A 17,587-nucleotide genomic window follows, 5' to 3' on the forward strand; every position below is an offset into this window, starting at 1 on the left:
CACAGATCCCCCCCATAACAGTGTCCCCCAATACACCGTGCTCCGCCGCTCACAGCAGTGTACATATCTAAACAGTAATCCTTAACATTGAGTAACTTTAACTTTAAAGCAGCGCTATCCTGTTTACTACTTACAATCAAGCTCCGGTAACAGGCAGAGCCGGCGGCAGCGTAATGTCACTCACGTCACTTGCCTGCTCCGCCTGCTTCATTCATAAAGTGGGAGGAGCAGGCGCGTGAAGTGAGTGAGTGACGTTACGCCGCTGCCCGCTCTGCCTGTTACATGAGCTTGATTGTAAGGTAAAAAACAGATTAGCGCTGCTTTAAAGTTAAAGTTACTCGAGGTTAAGGATTGCTGTTTAGATATGTATACTGCTGTGAGCGGCGGGGCCCAGTGTAAGAGTTCCGGGCCTCCAGCCCCTCCTCCCTCCCCGCTGATACATCGCTGCGCTGTGCAGCATCGCAGCCTGCAATTTATCAGCGTTAGCGATGTAAAAATGGCAGCATTCGCCCCATAAGACGCACTGTTATTCCCCCCCCACACTTTTAGGGGGGAAAAGGTGCATCTTATGGGGCGAAATATACGGTATATCAGATGCCATGATCAACTATGAACGCAGCATCTGAGAGGCTGCCACGATGAGAATTTTTTGTAACATTTTTGCATAATTCGCTCATCTTTACCTACCTAGTGCTGTTAGTAGTTTAGCATGGTGAGATTCAGATTTCCTGTAAGGGGTTAAAGATTTAATGACATATAGTCTTCTTTAATTGCCACACTCTGGCAAATTATTAATACAGTCTAACATTAAAACAGAGTAAACTTACACTAGACTGAAGGAGACACCAGATAGACAGTAGACAGTGAAAAATCGACTGCATCTTTAGACTGTCTCGGTGTCTAATCTGCTTTTATACTACCTATTAGTTTGTTTACTTTATTCCAGAATTTTGCAACAAATTTCAGATGGAATTTTGGTGCAGTGTCACAAGCTAAGCCACTCCCACTTGTGAGCCAAAAAAGGGTCACCCAAAATGTGCACATTTTCATTAGTTGGCCTTCGAGAGATGCAATGATGGGAAATATAGTCTGTGGTTTTCTTTAAATATCATTTAGCTACATTACTGCATATATTTCACTTATCTTTTGATTGCTGATTTTATGATAAAGGTGATTTTATAACAAGACTTATTACTGTTACACCTGATGGAATACCTTTCCATTAGGGCTCATGTACATGACAGTGATGGCTCTGTCCGGCCTCAGATATCCATAGACTTCTACATCTATACAAATCTGAAATTTGTTGCATTATCTGACACTATTATGGAGGTTTTGCTGTAAGGGGAGAATAAGGAACCATATGGAATACTGTATGAACTCTGTGTGCCTCTATAAGGCTTAGCTATTTGTTTGAAGCCCCAGGGTGTACAACAGATCTCATAGGATCCCATGGCTTTCCCCTTCTTAACCCAGTTTCCCAGTATGCATGTGTCAAACAGTCCCAGCCAACGTGGAATACAATGTGCAACTCCCCAGAGTTCTGATAAATTTTTCATTAGAAAAAAAGTTGCCCTCCACCTCACCCATTTTATCCAACTTCTAAGTTGGAGAAAGTGGAACAGGTCCTTCATAAATATGGCGCTCATTCTGAACACCATAATTCTGAATGTATTTACACCAGACGACATACATACCTTGATAAATCTCCCTGATTGAAATTGATAGAATTTGTATACATTAAGCTCCCCCTAGTGGTGACTGCTGGAAAATGCCATAAATCTATGTCGGAAGCAGAAGAAAAAGTTAAGCATTGGAACCCCCAGTTGGATGGTGTAGTCTCCCTCCATGGTAGATATGCTACTGTTGAAGCCAATCACTTTAGTTCCACAGATATAGCAGATTGTTTATATTGTTCTTCACTGTTGGACTTTTAAAGGAGTATTTCCATCTCAGCAATGAGTGATAGACTATCTGTTAGGCCCCTTGCAGACTAGCGTGTCCGGATTAGGTCCGGATGCGTCCCGGTGCATTGTGGCAAACCCGCGCGAGTAGGTACCCAATTGCAGTCAGTTTTGACTGCGATTGCGTTTCGTTGTTCAGTTTTTATCGCACGGTTGCAATGCGTTTTGCACGCGCGTGATAAAAAACTGAATGTGGTATCCAGACCTGAACTTCTTTACAGAAGTTCAGGTTTGGGTTTAAGGTTGTGTAGATTGTATTATTTTCCCTTATAACATGGTTATAAGGGAAAATAATAGCATTCTGAATACAGAATGCATAGTAAAATGGTGCTGGAGGGGTTAAGAAAAATAAAATACATTTTAACTCACCTTAATCCACTTGTTTGCGCAGCCGGGATCTCTTCTGTCTTCATCTGTGAGGAATAGGACCTTTGATGATGTCACTATGCTCATCACATGGTCATTCACATGATCCATCACCATGGTGATGGATCATGTGATGGACCATGTGATGAGCGCAGGGACGTCACCACAGGTCTTTTACCCAGGTCCTGAAGAAAGAAGACAGACAAGACAGACAAGAGATGCCGGCTGCGTGAGTAAGTGGATTAAGGTGAGTTAAAATAGTTTTTTTTTTTTTAACCCCTCCAGCCCTATTTTACTATGCATTCTGTATTCAGAATGCTATTATTTTCCCTTATAACCATGTTATAAGAGAAAATAATAATGATCGCGTCCCCATCCCGATCGTCACCTAGCAACCGTGCGTGAAAATCGCACCGCATCCACACTTGCTTGCGGATGCTTGCGATTTTCACGCAACCCCATTCATTTCTATGGGGCCTGCGTTACGTGAAAAACGCACAAAGAGGAGCATGCTACGATTTTCACGCAACGCACAAGTGATACGTGAAAATCACCGCTCATGTGCACAGCCCCATAGAAATGAATGGGTCCGGATTCAGTGCGGGTGCAATGCGTTCACCTCACGCATTGCACCCGCGCGGAAATCTCGCCCGTGTGAAAGGGGCCTTAAAGGCGACATCCAAGGGTGGCCAGAGTTATAGAAGCAGCTGAGCTCACTGTGATACAATGTTTTCGTACCTTGTTTAGAAGTGAATGGGGCAGAAACAGTGTAGCACAATGAGCTATGCTATTTCCATCGCTCCTAAGTTACAGAAAATCTGCGGCTTTCTGTGCTACTTTATTTCTATAGTTCCAATTCACTTCTATGGGAAATATCTCCATAACTATCAGTCCTTCTACAGTATGGCCAGCCTAATTGAGGGCAATGACAAGGATGGAAATTTTAGAGAGTAAACATCAATTAACACAGGCAGAGAATTTGCTTGTAACAGGTGGTGGAAGCACTATAGCAACATATCTGCACTTATTTACTTTACTTGCATTTATATGGAATAATAATCATGGCGGTTTTTATGATACATAATAGGGCAGGTTCACATCACCATTGTGGATTCCATTTGTTTTCCATTATAACATGGTGAACGGAAAATAACGGAGTCCATAAGACGGAAGTCAAAACAGAAGCCTTTAAGAGGCATTCCATTTCGATCCTTCATAATACAAATCTATAGGCAGCATAACGGATCCGTCCTGGTTTCCATTATGCAGGTGTCCAGTCCTGCAAAATGGAAACCAGGACGGATCTGTTATGCTGCCCATGGACTTGTATTATGACGGAATGAAAAACGTCAGCATTTAAAAGGAATTCCTTTTGATTTCCGTCATAATAAAAGTCTATAGGGAAGCATAACGGATGCGTCCCGTTTCCGTTATGCAGAACGGAGAAAAAAGTCCTGACGACAGGACTTTTGTTTTCCGTCTTGCATAACGGGAACCAGCACGGATCTGTTATGATTCCCATAGACCTCTATTATGACGGATCAAAACGGGATGCCTCTTAAAGGCTTCCGTTTTGACTTCCTTCTTATGGATTCCGTTATTTTCCGTCATAACCATGTTTTAATGGAAAACAAAAACGGAATCCATAACGGTGATGTGAACCCGCCCTAATCGTTCGTGCGATCATTCATTTTCCCCCTTCCCTATGTTTTCATTGCATGCGATAAGTCAAATTTCAAATTGTCATCTTTTGTCCCCTGGACATGTATACAATGGGCAATTGACATGATTGTGAATAGCAGTGTGGCCTTGTAGTGTAATGTCAGGATGGGTGGAAATAATATATAAATTGAAGCATCAAAAATTCATAGATCTATGGAATTAGATCATAACCAAAATCATAATAACTAATTCTTCAGGAAAATATGGTTAAAAATCCCAGATAACTTTGAAGTTAGCAAAGTTGATACTTGGGATGGAAGATTGTCATGGCAGGTATGTTTATTAATATCCAACTGCTTCAACATAATCTATGATTCAACCTTAAGATGGGAGTAGCCATTAGCCTGATATTAAAAAATAAAGGGTCAGATTCATAGCAGTTTATTACAATCCATCACCGTTTCTGACACTCTGAGACTCATCGCACACTCTTCTGAAGATGTAAATGTCAGAATCTCTATGGCTTCCCCTAATTACCAGTCATTAAGCATGATCTCCATCTGTAGCTATATATTTAATTGTATCTATTGTGTATTAAAATCTTTCATGATATGTCTGTGTTCAGTGTGTAATGTAAAGCTAATATATTTTGCCTATTCACCATAAAAACATTCCTTCCAAAATCAAAAATCCCCTATTAATAGGGGAGCAGATTTATTTAATTCAGTCTTAAATTTAGATGAGAAGAGATATGCAGAAACTGAGCTAAATTTATTTAAGTGGCTCAGGCTGTGTTATAGCTTTGGCACATCTTTCTTGATGTTAGGGTATGTTCAGACAGTATAAATACATGAAGAAGAAATCCAACGTGAATTTGCTGTGGATTCGGCAGCAGAAATGCAAGAATAAACCTTGGATTTCAGTCATGGATTTGTAGATTTAGCCCCATTCAATGTGCCTGATGCGTGCAGACATCGGCTGCAGTTTTCACGCAGATCTCATGACAAGAGAGGATGTGCTTTACAGAAACTATTTCTCATTTAAAACAATGGGAGGCAGATTTTGTCATGAAATATGTGCTAAAATCCATCCAGAAAAAAGGCTGGGTGAACATATCTTTAGAACCTCTTCCATAAGCCACCTCCTGGACTGACTTGCTTTATACCATACTAATATTTTGCACCAGATATTGGTGCATGTTATTAATATATATGGCACATTTTGCAACTCCTGTTTTCCACACACCCTTTTCTACACACTTTTTGGTGTAGTGAGAAGCAAAAAGTGCCTAAAGCACATAATACATTCCTCAACATTGAAACAGCAACACCAAGTAGGACAAGGAGTAAGGTTATGCAAATCAAGGAAGTAGCAGGTGTCGCTAAGATCTTCAGATGATCAAACTTTCAAGCACCTAGCTCCAATATGTGGCATGTAGGAGGAGAATAAAAGCCAGATTGAAAATAACGTTTTTTTGACATGTAGAAAGAGAGATATAGGTCGGATCATTTAAGACGCTTGCACACAGCACAGGTGCTCCACCATCCAGCTCAGAATGGCAAGTAAATCCACAAAGAAAGTAGAATGGCCGCAGCACTTCTTCCAGTAAAATCCAGTACTTTATTGGTGGATACAAAGCATGGCAACACAGGTATGGGACAGACTTTGCAGCATCAGCCACCAATGATCGTTTAACGTCGTAGGACGCTTTCTCAAGACATGAGAGGGAGTGGGTTTGACTACACATATCCCCACATAATGCCACATCAATAAAAAACACCAATTACATAACAATTCACATAGTTCATAAAAACAAAGACAGATATTTCTGTCATTCAATCCGCATGGTCCCAGAACTTTAGTTTATATGATACATCTATTACAGTGTGAAGTGCGATGGATCATATGAACTGTAGCTCTGGGATCCACTCCCCCTCACGCCTTGAGAAATCATCCTGGTACGTGAAATGATCATTGGTAGCTAATGCTGCATAGTCTGTCCCGTACCTTTGTTGCCAAGCTCTTTATCCACCAATAAAGTACTGAATTTTACCAGAGGAAGTGTCACGGCTATTGTCCTTTCTTTGTACATTTTTTTGGCCACATGAAACCTCAAAAATTGGTTCAAGCCGTGTGGGATGATTGTGCGATTCCTCCTGTTCGTCAACGTGCAACTTATTGCTATTTGTCGCAAACTGAGAGGGACAGAAAGCTTGAACTGAGAGACCTCAGCTTATCACCCTAGCATATTACTACACATCTAGACCGAGATATCAGCGCTTTTCAAAGGTACGTGGCCTGATGGTTGGAAGAACAACTACAGACTGGAATGACAGCAAGAGGTGCACAGAGGCAAACCTCTGCACTGACGGATCATCTGATTAGAGGTCACATTTCAAGCCTAAGATGGCAAACAGTGTCTACACAAACCATCAGAAGGTGTTTGCACGACATTGGGTTATAAGCTAGACATCCAGCTACAGGTGTTCCATTGACCTCATGCCAGCACTATCAAAAGCTATCATGGAGAAGAGCAAGAAGGCAATGGAGGGTGGAATAGAGGTCTATCTTCAGCAATGTGTCCTGATTTTGCCTCGGATGTAAAAATAGCTGGAGATTGGTCTGGATAACATATGGGCAATGACATGAAGATGCCTTCAAAAGGGAATGCCACATAGGTCCTACTCCCAAGATTATGTTATTGGGTGGTGTAATGTATGTTAGATGGGTCGTTAGGGGTCGTTGATCCAGGGAGCTATTCTGATTGCCTGATTGGAGTCGGGAAGGAATTTTTTCCCCCTTAAGTGGAGAAAATTGGCTTGTACCTCACAGTTTTTTTTTACTTCCTCTGGATCAACTTGCAGGATAACAGGCCAAACTGGATGGGTAAATGTCTTTTTTCGGCTTAATATACTATGTTACTATGTTACTATGACTCTAGTATTAATTTCAGGTGCACTAACAGGGAAAGTGGGCATTTGAGATGAGTGAACTGATTCATACAAATCAAATTCCTTCAAAAATCTGTTTCCTCAAGCAGCAAGGGGTTGATCCCACTGCTCAAGAGACTATCCCCTCTGCCTTATTTGCCAGGGCCAGGCATCTTGTCTGGCCCTGTCAATCTTTCGCCTGCGCGGCTGCTCCGAGTAGTGGCTGCAAGTGTATAGGCTCTACTGCTGTTACATGAGCAGCATAGATGCCAACTGTGCCACTAAACTCTGGTGTGCCCAGACTGCTTAAGCAATGGGGGTAGCCAACTGCTCAAGGAGGCAGATTTTTTAACTAATTTGATTTGTATGAATGGATTTGCTCATCACTAGTGGGCATGGTTAGCTTGTCAAGCTGATTTAAGACAATTTTTGTTAAGTCACAAAGATTTGCAATCTTACTCCTGTAAACAGTTGGTTGTAGAAGGTGGTGTAACATCTCAAGACAAAGGTTTTAGATTTAAAAGATGTGCCAAATTTATCAAATATTGGGCCACATTTGATATATTTAGTGCAAATTACAGCAAACTAGTTTCTGTAAAACTATAAAAATTCCTCTTATGAGAAATATCCCCCATGGTGTTAAAATGTAGGGAACATATCCTTTATCTATAAAAACCGTGAGCAGTTTCTTGATAGGAAGCAGGGCAAATAATTTCAGTTATTTCAGAGGTTGGAGAGACATTGGTGGTCATAAAAATTCTCCCAGTGTTTACCTACTGTATCATTCAGATTCAAACTTTTTTCAAGGCAGGTCAAAAATGTAAGAAATGATCTGATTGGTTGCTATGCACTTTTTGATACAATAATCTTTTTCTTTCACAATATTTGTTTTTTGATATTTTCAGAACCAAACGGTAACAGTAAGTTAAAATTGCAATGGGTAGGTGGTGATACCTCAATTATATTACACATACGAGTGTATATTGTTTTCCAAAAGTAGTGAAATAAAACATATTTCCAGATAATATACTACTACCAAATATTTACAACAGTTCAATTTACATTAGTCAACAAGAACTAAAGAAGGGGGGGGGATAGGAAATCGGGATAAGGGGAGGGAAATTGTGCTTGGGGGATGGTATGGATGGAGTACGCTGTCCTCTGAATTGGTGTCTCCAAGCAGAATTTAAGATGGTATGTATAAAGAATACTATTGTAAGATTAGTAATTGAGATGAGTATAAAGTATCTAATAATTCAAGGTGAAATTTAATGGTGAGGTTTAATGTGTTATGAAGAATTGGATGAATACACGTATCATAAAGACCATGCTGACCAGACCAGGTCTGTAAGAATGTTTGATGTGAAAGCGATTCCCAGTGTCTCCTCAAATCTTGTAAATTATTCAGTTTAAGCATGAGGGCCAAGGCTATTGTATTTATTATATTGTAATGATATATTAGTTAACTGCTAATTAAAGGGAAGGTGTCAACAGAAAATGACGTATTGTTTAAATCAAGTTTTTATGGTAAACAATTTTTTAAAGAAATTTTTGTAATGTTATTTTTAATTTTCAATAACTATATTTTAAAAAAATCATAAAATCCTGCAGTTTTTCCCCTGGCCATTAAGCCTAATAATTGTCCCACTTCTTGATCCGTACAGATCACTTTTCATCATTATCATCACAGGTAGGATTACAATGGCAAATAACACCTCTATATATAGATAGCATGGAATTCCCATTCACACACAATAGGTCATATCACATCTTTTCTTCTAATTCCTCCTGACTAGGGTTGAGCGAACCCGAACTGTAAAGTTCGGGTTCGTACCGAACTTTACGGTGTTCGGCACCCGAACCCGAACCCGAACATTTCAGTAAAAGTTCCAGTTCAGTGTTCGGGTAATATTAATATACCATCGGATACCATCGGATCGGTGTTTTCTCCAATCCGATGGTATATTTTAACTTGAAGCATCCCCATCACCATGGGAACGCCTCTATGTTAGAATATACCATCGGATTTGAGTTAGATCGTGAAAACTCAGATCCGACAGTATATTCTAACACAGAGGCGTTCCCATAGTGATGGGGACGCTTCAAGTTAGAATATACTGAGAACTGTGGACATAACGGCCCCCTGCTGCCTGGCAGCACCTGATCTCTTACAGGGCGATGTGATCCGCACAATTAACCACTCAGGTGCAGCAAGACCCCTCCCTCCTCAGTATTAAAATCATTGGTGGCCAGTGCGCCCCTCCTCCTTCCCTCCCCAGTATTAAAATCATTGGTAGCCAGTGCGGCCCCCCTATTAAAATCATTGGTGGCTAGTGCAGCCCCCCCACTACCTATTAAAATCATTGGTGGCTAGTGCGGCCCCCCCACACCCCCTATTAAAATCATTGGTGGTTAGTGCGGCCCCCCCTATTAAAATCATTGGTGTCCAGTGCGCCCTCCCCTCTCCCCCCCTAATTAAAATCATTGGTGGCTAGTGCGGCCCCCCCACCCCCACCCACCCCCTATTAAAATCATTGGTGCCCAGTGCTGTCTCCCCTCTCCCCCCCTTAAATCATTTGTTAACAACCCCCCTCCCTGGTAAGTGAAAGGTCTGTGCTATAAGCAATGTGCCGCACAGACCTTTCACTTACCAGTAGGAGGAGCGACAGACAGCGCACGTAAGTATAATGCTGCTAAAAGTGCTAAGTAACCATGGCAGCCAGGACTGCAGTAGCGTCCTGGCTGCCATGGTAACCAATCGGAGCCCCAGCGATCAAACTGTGACTCCGATCGGAACTGCCGCTCCGCTGCCACCAATGATGGGGGGGGAGGGGGGTTGTTAACCTGTGGCCACTGCCACCAATGATTTTAATTAGGGGTGGGGGGGAGGCCGCACTGTACACCAATGATTTTAAAAGGGGGGGCCGCACTAAACACCAATGATTTTAATAGGGGGGGGCCGCACTGGCCACCAATGATTTTAATACTGGGGAGGGAGGGGGGTCTGGCCCCTTCTGCCTGGCAGCACCCGATCTCTTACAGGGGGCTGAGATCCGCACAATTGGTTAATTGTGCAGATCACAGCCCCCTGTAAGAGATCGGGTGCTGCCAGGCAGCAGGGGGCAGTTATGTACACAGTTCTTAGTATATTCTAACTTGAAGCGTCCCCATCACCATGGGAACGCCTCTGTGTTAGAACTTACTGTCGGATCTGAGTTTTCACGATCGTGAAAACTCAGATCTGAAAAAGCTAATATTATTATTTTCCGGTATAACCATGTTATAATGGAAAATAATAAAGTGAAGTTCGGGTCCCCATTGACTTCAATGGGGTTCGGATTCGGGTCCAAGTTCGGATCAAGTTCGGGTCCCGAACCCGAACTTCTTTTTAAAGTTCGGCCGAACTCCCCGAACCCGAACATCTAGGTGTTCGCTCAACTCTACTCCTGACCTCTCCACAGTTCAAAGAGCATGCCTAGAAAACTTTCCTGTAGAAGTCAATGAGTCAGCTCCTGTCCATTCTGTATGTGGCCCATGGTGGCTGCTGTAAAGCATATCTCTAAATGCTGTTAACAACAACTCAAGATGACAGCTCTCATAATCATGTTCAGAAAAGAAAATAGCAAAATCTGTAATCCGAAAATAAAAACATATTGGAAGAAAGAACACATGTCACTATCTCATTTTAACAGGCAAAAAAAAGTGATACATTCCCTTTAAAAGGGCTGCCCAAGGCTTAACAATTGATGACGTAGCTTCAGGATAGGTCATTAATATCTTATTGTGCGGTTTGTCTCCCAGCACCCCCACCAATCAGCTGTTTGAAGAGACTGTGGCACTCACATTTATCAGCTTTTGTGAATGAGATTTAGCTGAAATACCAAGCATAGCTGCTATACAATGTCCAGTGTTGTACTTGGTATATTGTCAAGCAGCTGATTAAGTTGAACTTTACTGAATTGATATTGATGATCTATCCTGAGGATTGGCCATCAATGTTTAATTCCCCAAAAACCCATTAACCGGGAAAAACTTGAAACAGTTTAGAACTTCAAGAAATTTGCTCATCAAATTTCTGTTACAAATTGTGGTGGAAAATTTCCTAGTTTGGAATAACACTATAGGTATATGCAGTATATAATTGTATTGAAAACATAGCATATTCATTTAACTGCTATTTTATGAATTATAGACAAAGTGCAATTGGCTAAACATGAACCTCAGATTCCAGCTCAGCAGTATGCCCTCACTGGGCAGGACGAGCTCATCTTACTCCAAGAAAAGGTGAAAATGGGCATTATCAGTATGGATGAAGCTCTCCAAAAATTCCAGGAGTGGCAGAATGAAAAGAGCGGACTAGATATTCTTCAGCAGGTAAACAAGAATTTAAAGTTAGGTTTCACCTTCTCACATCTCCTGAACTGTCATTGAGACTTTTTCTGACTTCAGCCTTGGTTAACCGTTAGCTGTGTCTATTCTATAAAATTGGTCAAGTGATTTCATTAGAGCAGGTCATTCAATGGTCAACTCTTTTTATGTTCAAACTAGCATACTATGCTCTAAGATCTTACACGTTATCTACATTTACACCTTGTAGACAGATTTCAATTGCAAAATATATGACAAACTGTTATTTCTATGTCCAAATAGAAAAAACTGCAGCAGTTACGTGACAATATTATTGGAAATAAAACGGATGATGAAAGAGTCTATGGTAAGCCTTGAAAAACAACCAGATTCACTCTGAAGCTGGTCTTTCCAATTACTACAGTATATTACTGCATAACCACAAATAATTATACCTTTTTCTTAAAAGCATTATAAATACAGTACAGACCAAAAGTTTGGACACACCTTCTCATTCAAAGAGTTTTCTTTATTTTCATGACTATGAAAATTGTAGATTCACACTGAAGGCATTAAAACTATGAATTAACACATGTGGAATTATATACATAACAAACAAGTGTGAAACAACTGAAAATATGTCATATTCTAGGTTATTCAAAGTAGCCACCTTTTGCTTTGATTACTGCTTTGCACACTCTTGGCATTCTCTTGATGAGCTTCAAGAGGTAGTCCCCTGAAATGGTTTTCACTTCACAGGTGTGCCCTGTCAGGTTTAATAAGTGGGATTTCTTGCCTTATAAATGGGGTTGGGACCATCAGTTGCGTTGAGGAGAAGTCAGGTGATAACACAGCTGATAGTCCTACTGAATAGACTGTTAGAATTGGTATTATGGCAAGAAAAAAGCAGCTAAGTAAAGAAAAACGAGTGGCCATCATTACTTTAAGAAAAAAAGGTCAGTCAGTCAGCTGAAAAATTGGGAAAACTTTGAAAGTAAGGGCTATTTGACCATGAAGGAGAGGGATGGGGTGCTGCGCCAGATGACCTGGACTCCTCAGTCACCGGACCTGAACCCAATCAAGATGGTTTGGGGTGAGCTGGACCGCAGAGTCAAGGCAAAAGGGCCGACAAGTGCTAAGCATCTCTGGGAACTCCTTCAAGACTGTTGGAAGACCATTTCAGGGAACTACCTCTTGAAGCTCATCAAGAGAATGCCAAGAGTGTGAAAAGCAGTAATCAAAGCAAAAGGTGGCTACTTTGAAGAACCTAGAATATGACATATTTTCAGTTGTTTCACACTTGTTTGTTATGTATATAATTCCACATGTGTTAATTCATAGTTTTGATGCTTTCATAGTCATGAAAATAAAGAAAACTCTTTGAATGAGAAGGTGTGTCCAAACTTTTGGTCTGTACTGTATGTCAGGATTAAAGATGAGCAAATTTCTAAAAATTTTGATGATTCGCGGAATTTTCTGAAAAGATTAGATTCGATCCAAATTTATTTATGGCGAAACGAGTTAAAAAACAGCTATTTCCTGGCTGCAGAGATCTTGAATAGTGGTGTAGAACACTGTGCCTTGCAGTAACACGCATATGGAGTCTGCTGTGGTAGTGAAACAATATTGTGAGTCAGTATGACATGCGGATGACAGGTGTTGCTCTTAGAATCACTGCACACTTCACTTATTTGGGCAGTTATGGGGCCAAAACTGACCAAATAACTCAAGTGCGAACTCAGCCTTACAGGTCAATGTTAGCCAAGGTATAAAGAACCATGCAGAGGGACTAAATGCCTCCAATCCATCTCAACTGCATACTGCCACGGTGTGCCTGGGTCATCTGCCTCATCTTCCTCATCTCCCTCATGCTGCTCTGGCTGCTCCTGCTCCTCGTCTCCTGTCACCTGTGTAGGAAAAACGCCCATTTCGCTACACATTGCTTGTGCTCCAATGTCCTCCTCCTCTTTCAGTTCAGCCCCTACAGGGCTACATGTGGCTGTGAGATGTAGACGCCACGTCTCCAGTCCCCTGACCAGCCAGATTTACCAATATCTGTTCCTGGATATGAAGCAGTGGAATTATGTTGTTCATCCCGTAGTCCTGGCAACTGACAAATAACGTGGCATCCTCAAAAGGCCTAACGGCAGGTGTCACGCATGAGCTGCCACTGGCTGACATCGAAGTTACTCAGGGGAGTACTCCTGTCTGCTTGGATCATCAAGAAATGTTTTATTGCCTTTCTCTGTTCGTATAGTCGGTCCAACAGATGGAGGATGGAATTACAACGGGTGGAAACATCGCATATCAGCCTATGTTGGAGGATGCCGTTCTGCTGCTATAGCTCAAGGAGGGTGTGCTTGGCGGTGTACGAGTGTCTGAAGTGCGTGCAAAGTTTCCTGGCCATTTTTAGGATGTCTTTGAGATGGGTGGAAGACTTCAGGAACCGCTTGACAACCAGATTGAACACGTGCGCAATGCAGGGCGCATGGCTCATCCCTCCTTGACGCAGCGCCGACACCATGTTTCTGCTTTTGAGTTGTCGCAGAGAAAGCCAGGATTCTATTTTTTGATGAAGGACACAGAGCAGTTCCTCCCCTTCTGTTTGCCCAGGCAAACTAGGTGTAGAACAGCGTGACACACCGATGTGCCCTGCACATGTGGTATGCTGGAGGAGCACTGTGAATTGTCCCTGCAGTGAAGGCTAAGGACACGGTGGTGGATGAGGAGGCACAGGCGGACATTGTCGCAGGATCAACGGCGTGAGAATGTGGAGGTGGAAGCAGCGTCATCTGGCCAAGTTGCTGGTGTGGCTGGGCAGGAACCACATTCACTCAGTGGGCCATAAAGGATATGTATTGTCCTTGACTGTAGTTACTGCTCCACATGTCGGCGCTGCCATGCACTTTGGCAGACACCAACAGGCTGAAGGACTGGCCCACCTTCTGTTCTACATATTTAGGCAGGGCTGGTACTGCCTTTTTGGCAAAGAAATGACGGCTTGGGACTCTCCACCTCGACCACCACACCAGAACCACGGTTCTCCCAGGACACTTTATGGTGATGCTGCATATGTTGACACAGGGTCATGGTGCCAACATTGGCACCCTGGCCACGTTTCACCTTCTGCCCACAGATTCGGCAAATGGCCATGTTCACCTCCTCTGGCGGCTTAACAAAAAACTGCCACACCGCCGTGATTTTACCCCCAACACTCCACACTGACTGACTGCTATGGCCGCTGCCTCAGTCAACCCCTGCACCACTACTTTCCAGGCAGTTAGGCTCCTGCGAAGCGGGTGGTCTACCCCGGGCACGTTTGGCTCCCGACCTCTCACTGCTGCCACCCTGCTGACTCCCGGCCACACTACCGACTTTCTGGCTCCGCCACTGCCTCACGCGTAAGCTGCCACCCTCTTCTACCGATGATGATGAAGCCCCTTTATCACCCAGCTCCTAAGTGCGATCAGCTACATCATCATCATCGAGTACTGTCTGCACATCACTGATATCCTCCTCAACAATCTCTGAGCCAGGAGCCTGACCACTCGCAACACCAGCTCCCACGCCACTCTCCTCTTCACTACTTGCCCGCCTACCGGAGGAAGCAGCGGATGTCTCCCCCAGATCTTGGCTGGGCAGTAGCTGCATAGTGGAGCTGAGCCCACAGCATATAATACTTATCTGGCTGAGGAAACAGAAAAGAAATAGAGGCAGGTTGAGGACAGGTGAGGGCACAGGGCCTGCTCCCGGACCATGCCAACTAAGGGTTGTGTCTGACGAACCCACCAACTCTTGGCTGGGGGTGTCTGATGCCTTGATGTCATTCAAGCACCGATGGTGCTGGTCAAGACACGACCGCTAGTTGACACTGAGAGTTCAGGAATCTCGAATTGTCCCCTGCTGCCACTCCCCCTTACTCTGCTGCGACCCGTGCCTGCGCCAAAAACATTCAGGACTCTTCAACTTCCCTGTGCAGGGCCTGTCACTTCTCTGTCTGACATAATGTTAGATTAAATAAATAAATAAAAAGGAAATTAATACACCCCAAAAAAGGCTGTAAATGTATCACTTAACCGCACAACGGCAAATAAGTCCTTTTTTCCCCACCAATGCACGATAAAAAAGGCTTTAAAACATATAACTGCACCGCTGAACGGCTAATACGATATTTTCCCCCCCACTAATAGACCGAAAAAAAGGCTGTAATTTTGTCACTTCACCCCACAACGGCTAACAAAGCCTTTTTTTTTCACTAATACAGCACAAAAAAGGCTTTAGAACATATTACTGCACTGCTGAACAGCAAATAAGCCCTTTTGTCCCACTAATATACCCCAAAAAAGGCTGTAATTTTCTCACTTCACTGCACAACGGCAAATAAGCCCTTTTTTCCCCCACTAATACACTACAAAAAAGACTTTAAAAAAAATAACTGCATCGCTGAACCGCTAATAAGCCCTTTTTTTCCACTAATGCACCCAAAAAATGCTTTAGAACATATAACTGCACCGCACAACGGATAATAAGATGTACAAATATTTAATGGCTGTTTCCCACGGCACTGAGGTATCATCTATTGCAAACCTAAAAGCAGCAGTATAATGGCAATTTGGATCCCCGGTCAGTGCAGCAAGGTGTAATAGGATTGTTCCTATTACCCAGGCTGTAAACTCCCCTATTGGACCCTGTTCTGCTTCAATACTGTGGAATAATTCCTCCCGATCCTTTCCCTACACTTCTAATGATCTTTCCTTGAACTTCTATTCAGCCAAAAAAAAGTTTTAAAGTCTTTTCTACCACTTTCCCTAGCGCCTGCTAATGTCTCTCCCTGCACTAAATACACTGGAAAATGGCTGAATCCAAGATGGCCGAGACTGTTTATAGGAATGTGACATCACAGCGGCTGGCTGCTGATTGGCTGCATGCATGGCATTGTGGGTGATCCCTTGTTCCCAGAGTTCTTTGCTCCATGTCCTAACACGTGCAGCAGCCATTTTAGGAAAAAATGCAATTCATTACCACGAAGCGTGAGGAAATTCGGATTTGGTGCGAATCTAATTTTTCCGGAAATTTGGATTGAATTCCACTTCATCAACTTCCATTCGCTCAGATGTTAAATGCTTAGCCACTGCTAATTGAAATAAGGCTTAGAGCTTAGATCTTGATATTTTTCAACAAGTCTGACCCCTTAGTACTGCTGACAGTGTTATAGATTATGAAGGAGCATTGTAGGCATTCCTGGGGCAATGATCAGGGTGCATGACCAAGATCCAAGATATTCAAGATTTAAAGGGGTTGTCCGGTTTCAGAGCTGAACCCGGACATACTCCCATTTTCACCCAGACAGCCCCCCTAATATGAGCATTGGAGCACTTCATGCTCCGATGCTCCCCTTTGGCCTGTGCTGAATTGCACAGGGAAAAGGCTTTTTTAGGAGATCCGGTGACGTACCGGGCTCTCCATAGGGACTGCTGGCACTATTGGATGGGTTTTAGCTCTGCCCTAGCCTGTAAAACGGCTAGGGCAGCACTAAAGCCTGCCCATTAGAGCCAGTGACGTCACCGGCAACACTGCTAGGCAGAAGCCTCCGCCTTGTAGTGTTAAAAACATAAGCAAAAAAAGCAGAAATGCTCCAATTCCAATATTAGGGGGCTGCCTGGGGGAAAATGGGGATATGTCTGGGTTTATCCATGAACCTGGACAACCCCTTTAACCCCATTCCCCAGTACTGCCACTGCAAGTTTCATGGAGGCCGTCCCCTGGTGTTCAGCACCTCTACTCTGCTCTGAGTGTTCACTGCAGAGAGCCTGGAGCATTAAACACCAGGGGACTGCCTCCAGAACACATGGTGATTGTAGTGATGGGGGATTTATTGTTCATGCAACCTGCATGACCATCACCCCAGGTATGCCTACAGTGCTCCTCCTGCCACTTTACAAAGATGGTAAAAAGTCTTAACCCCCTCCATCTCATCACCACATTGTTACACTGCTGAGTGTAGGACTTTAATGCTTATAGTCGTAATAGTACTGCTGCCGACTCAGGAGCTGTGCCTGCCCAATCACTAGCGATTGGCTGCTGTATTATACAAGTGGCACCCTGCTCTTAAAGCATAACTATGAGCCTGGCAGTTAACTCCTTAGATGCCACTATGAATATTTGCCATGTCATCTAAATGGCTCCCTCTCTCACGTCATCACCTATGCAAGCCTAAAGGGAGTCTTTCATGCCGAATCACCCTATTAACCTAATAACAGACTTATGTCCACGGCATCCCCCCTATTAAAACTGCGCTTACCATATGTTGCTTGCTAT

General features: G+C 43.0%; 1 protein-coding gene across 3 annotated transcripts in view; it reads left to right on the top strand.

Annotated features, from left to right (window-relative positions):
* The window catches only part of BANK1 (B cell scaffold protein with ankyrin repeats 1), a 713,259-nt gene that overhangs the window by 670,782 nt on the left and 24,890 nt on the right, over positions 1-17,587 (top strand). For all 3 annotated transcript variants that reach the window (XM_040418216.1, XM_040418217.1, XM_040418218.1), the window contains 2 exons: positions 11,115-11,296; positions 11,573-11,636. In XM_040418216.1, the coding sequence (XP_040274150.1) occupies positions 11,115-11,296; positions 11,573-11,636 (246 nt within the window). The remainder of the gene's footprint in view (positions 1-11,114; positions 11,297-11,572; positions 11,637-17,587) is intronic.

Source organism: Bufo bufo, chromosome 2 (genome assembly GCF_905171765.1).
Source record: "Bufo bufo chromosome 2, aBufBuf1.1, whole genome shotgun sequence".
Classification (NCBI taxonomy): Eukaryota; Metazoa; Chordata; class Amphibia; order Anura; family Bufonidae; genus Bufo; species Bufo bufo.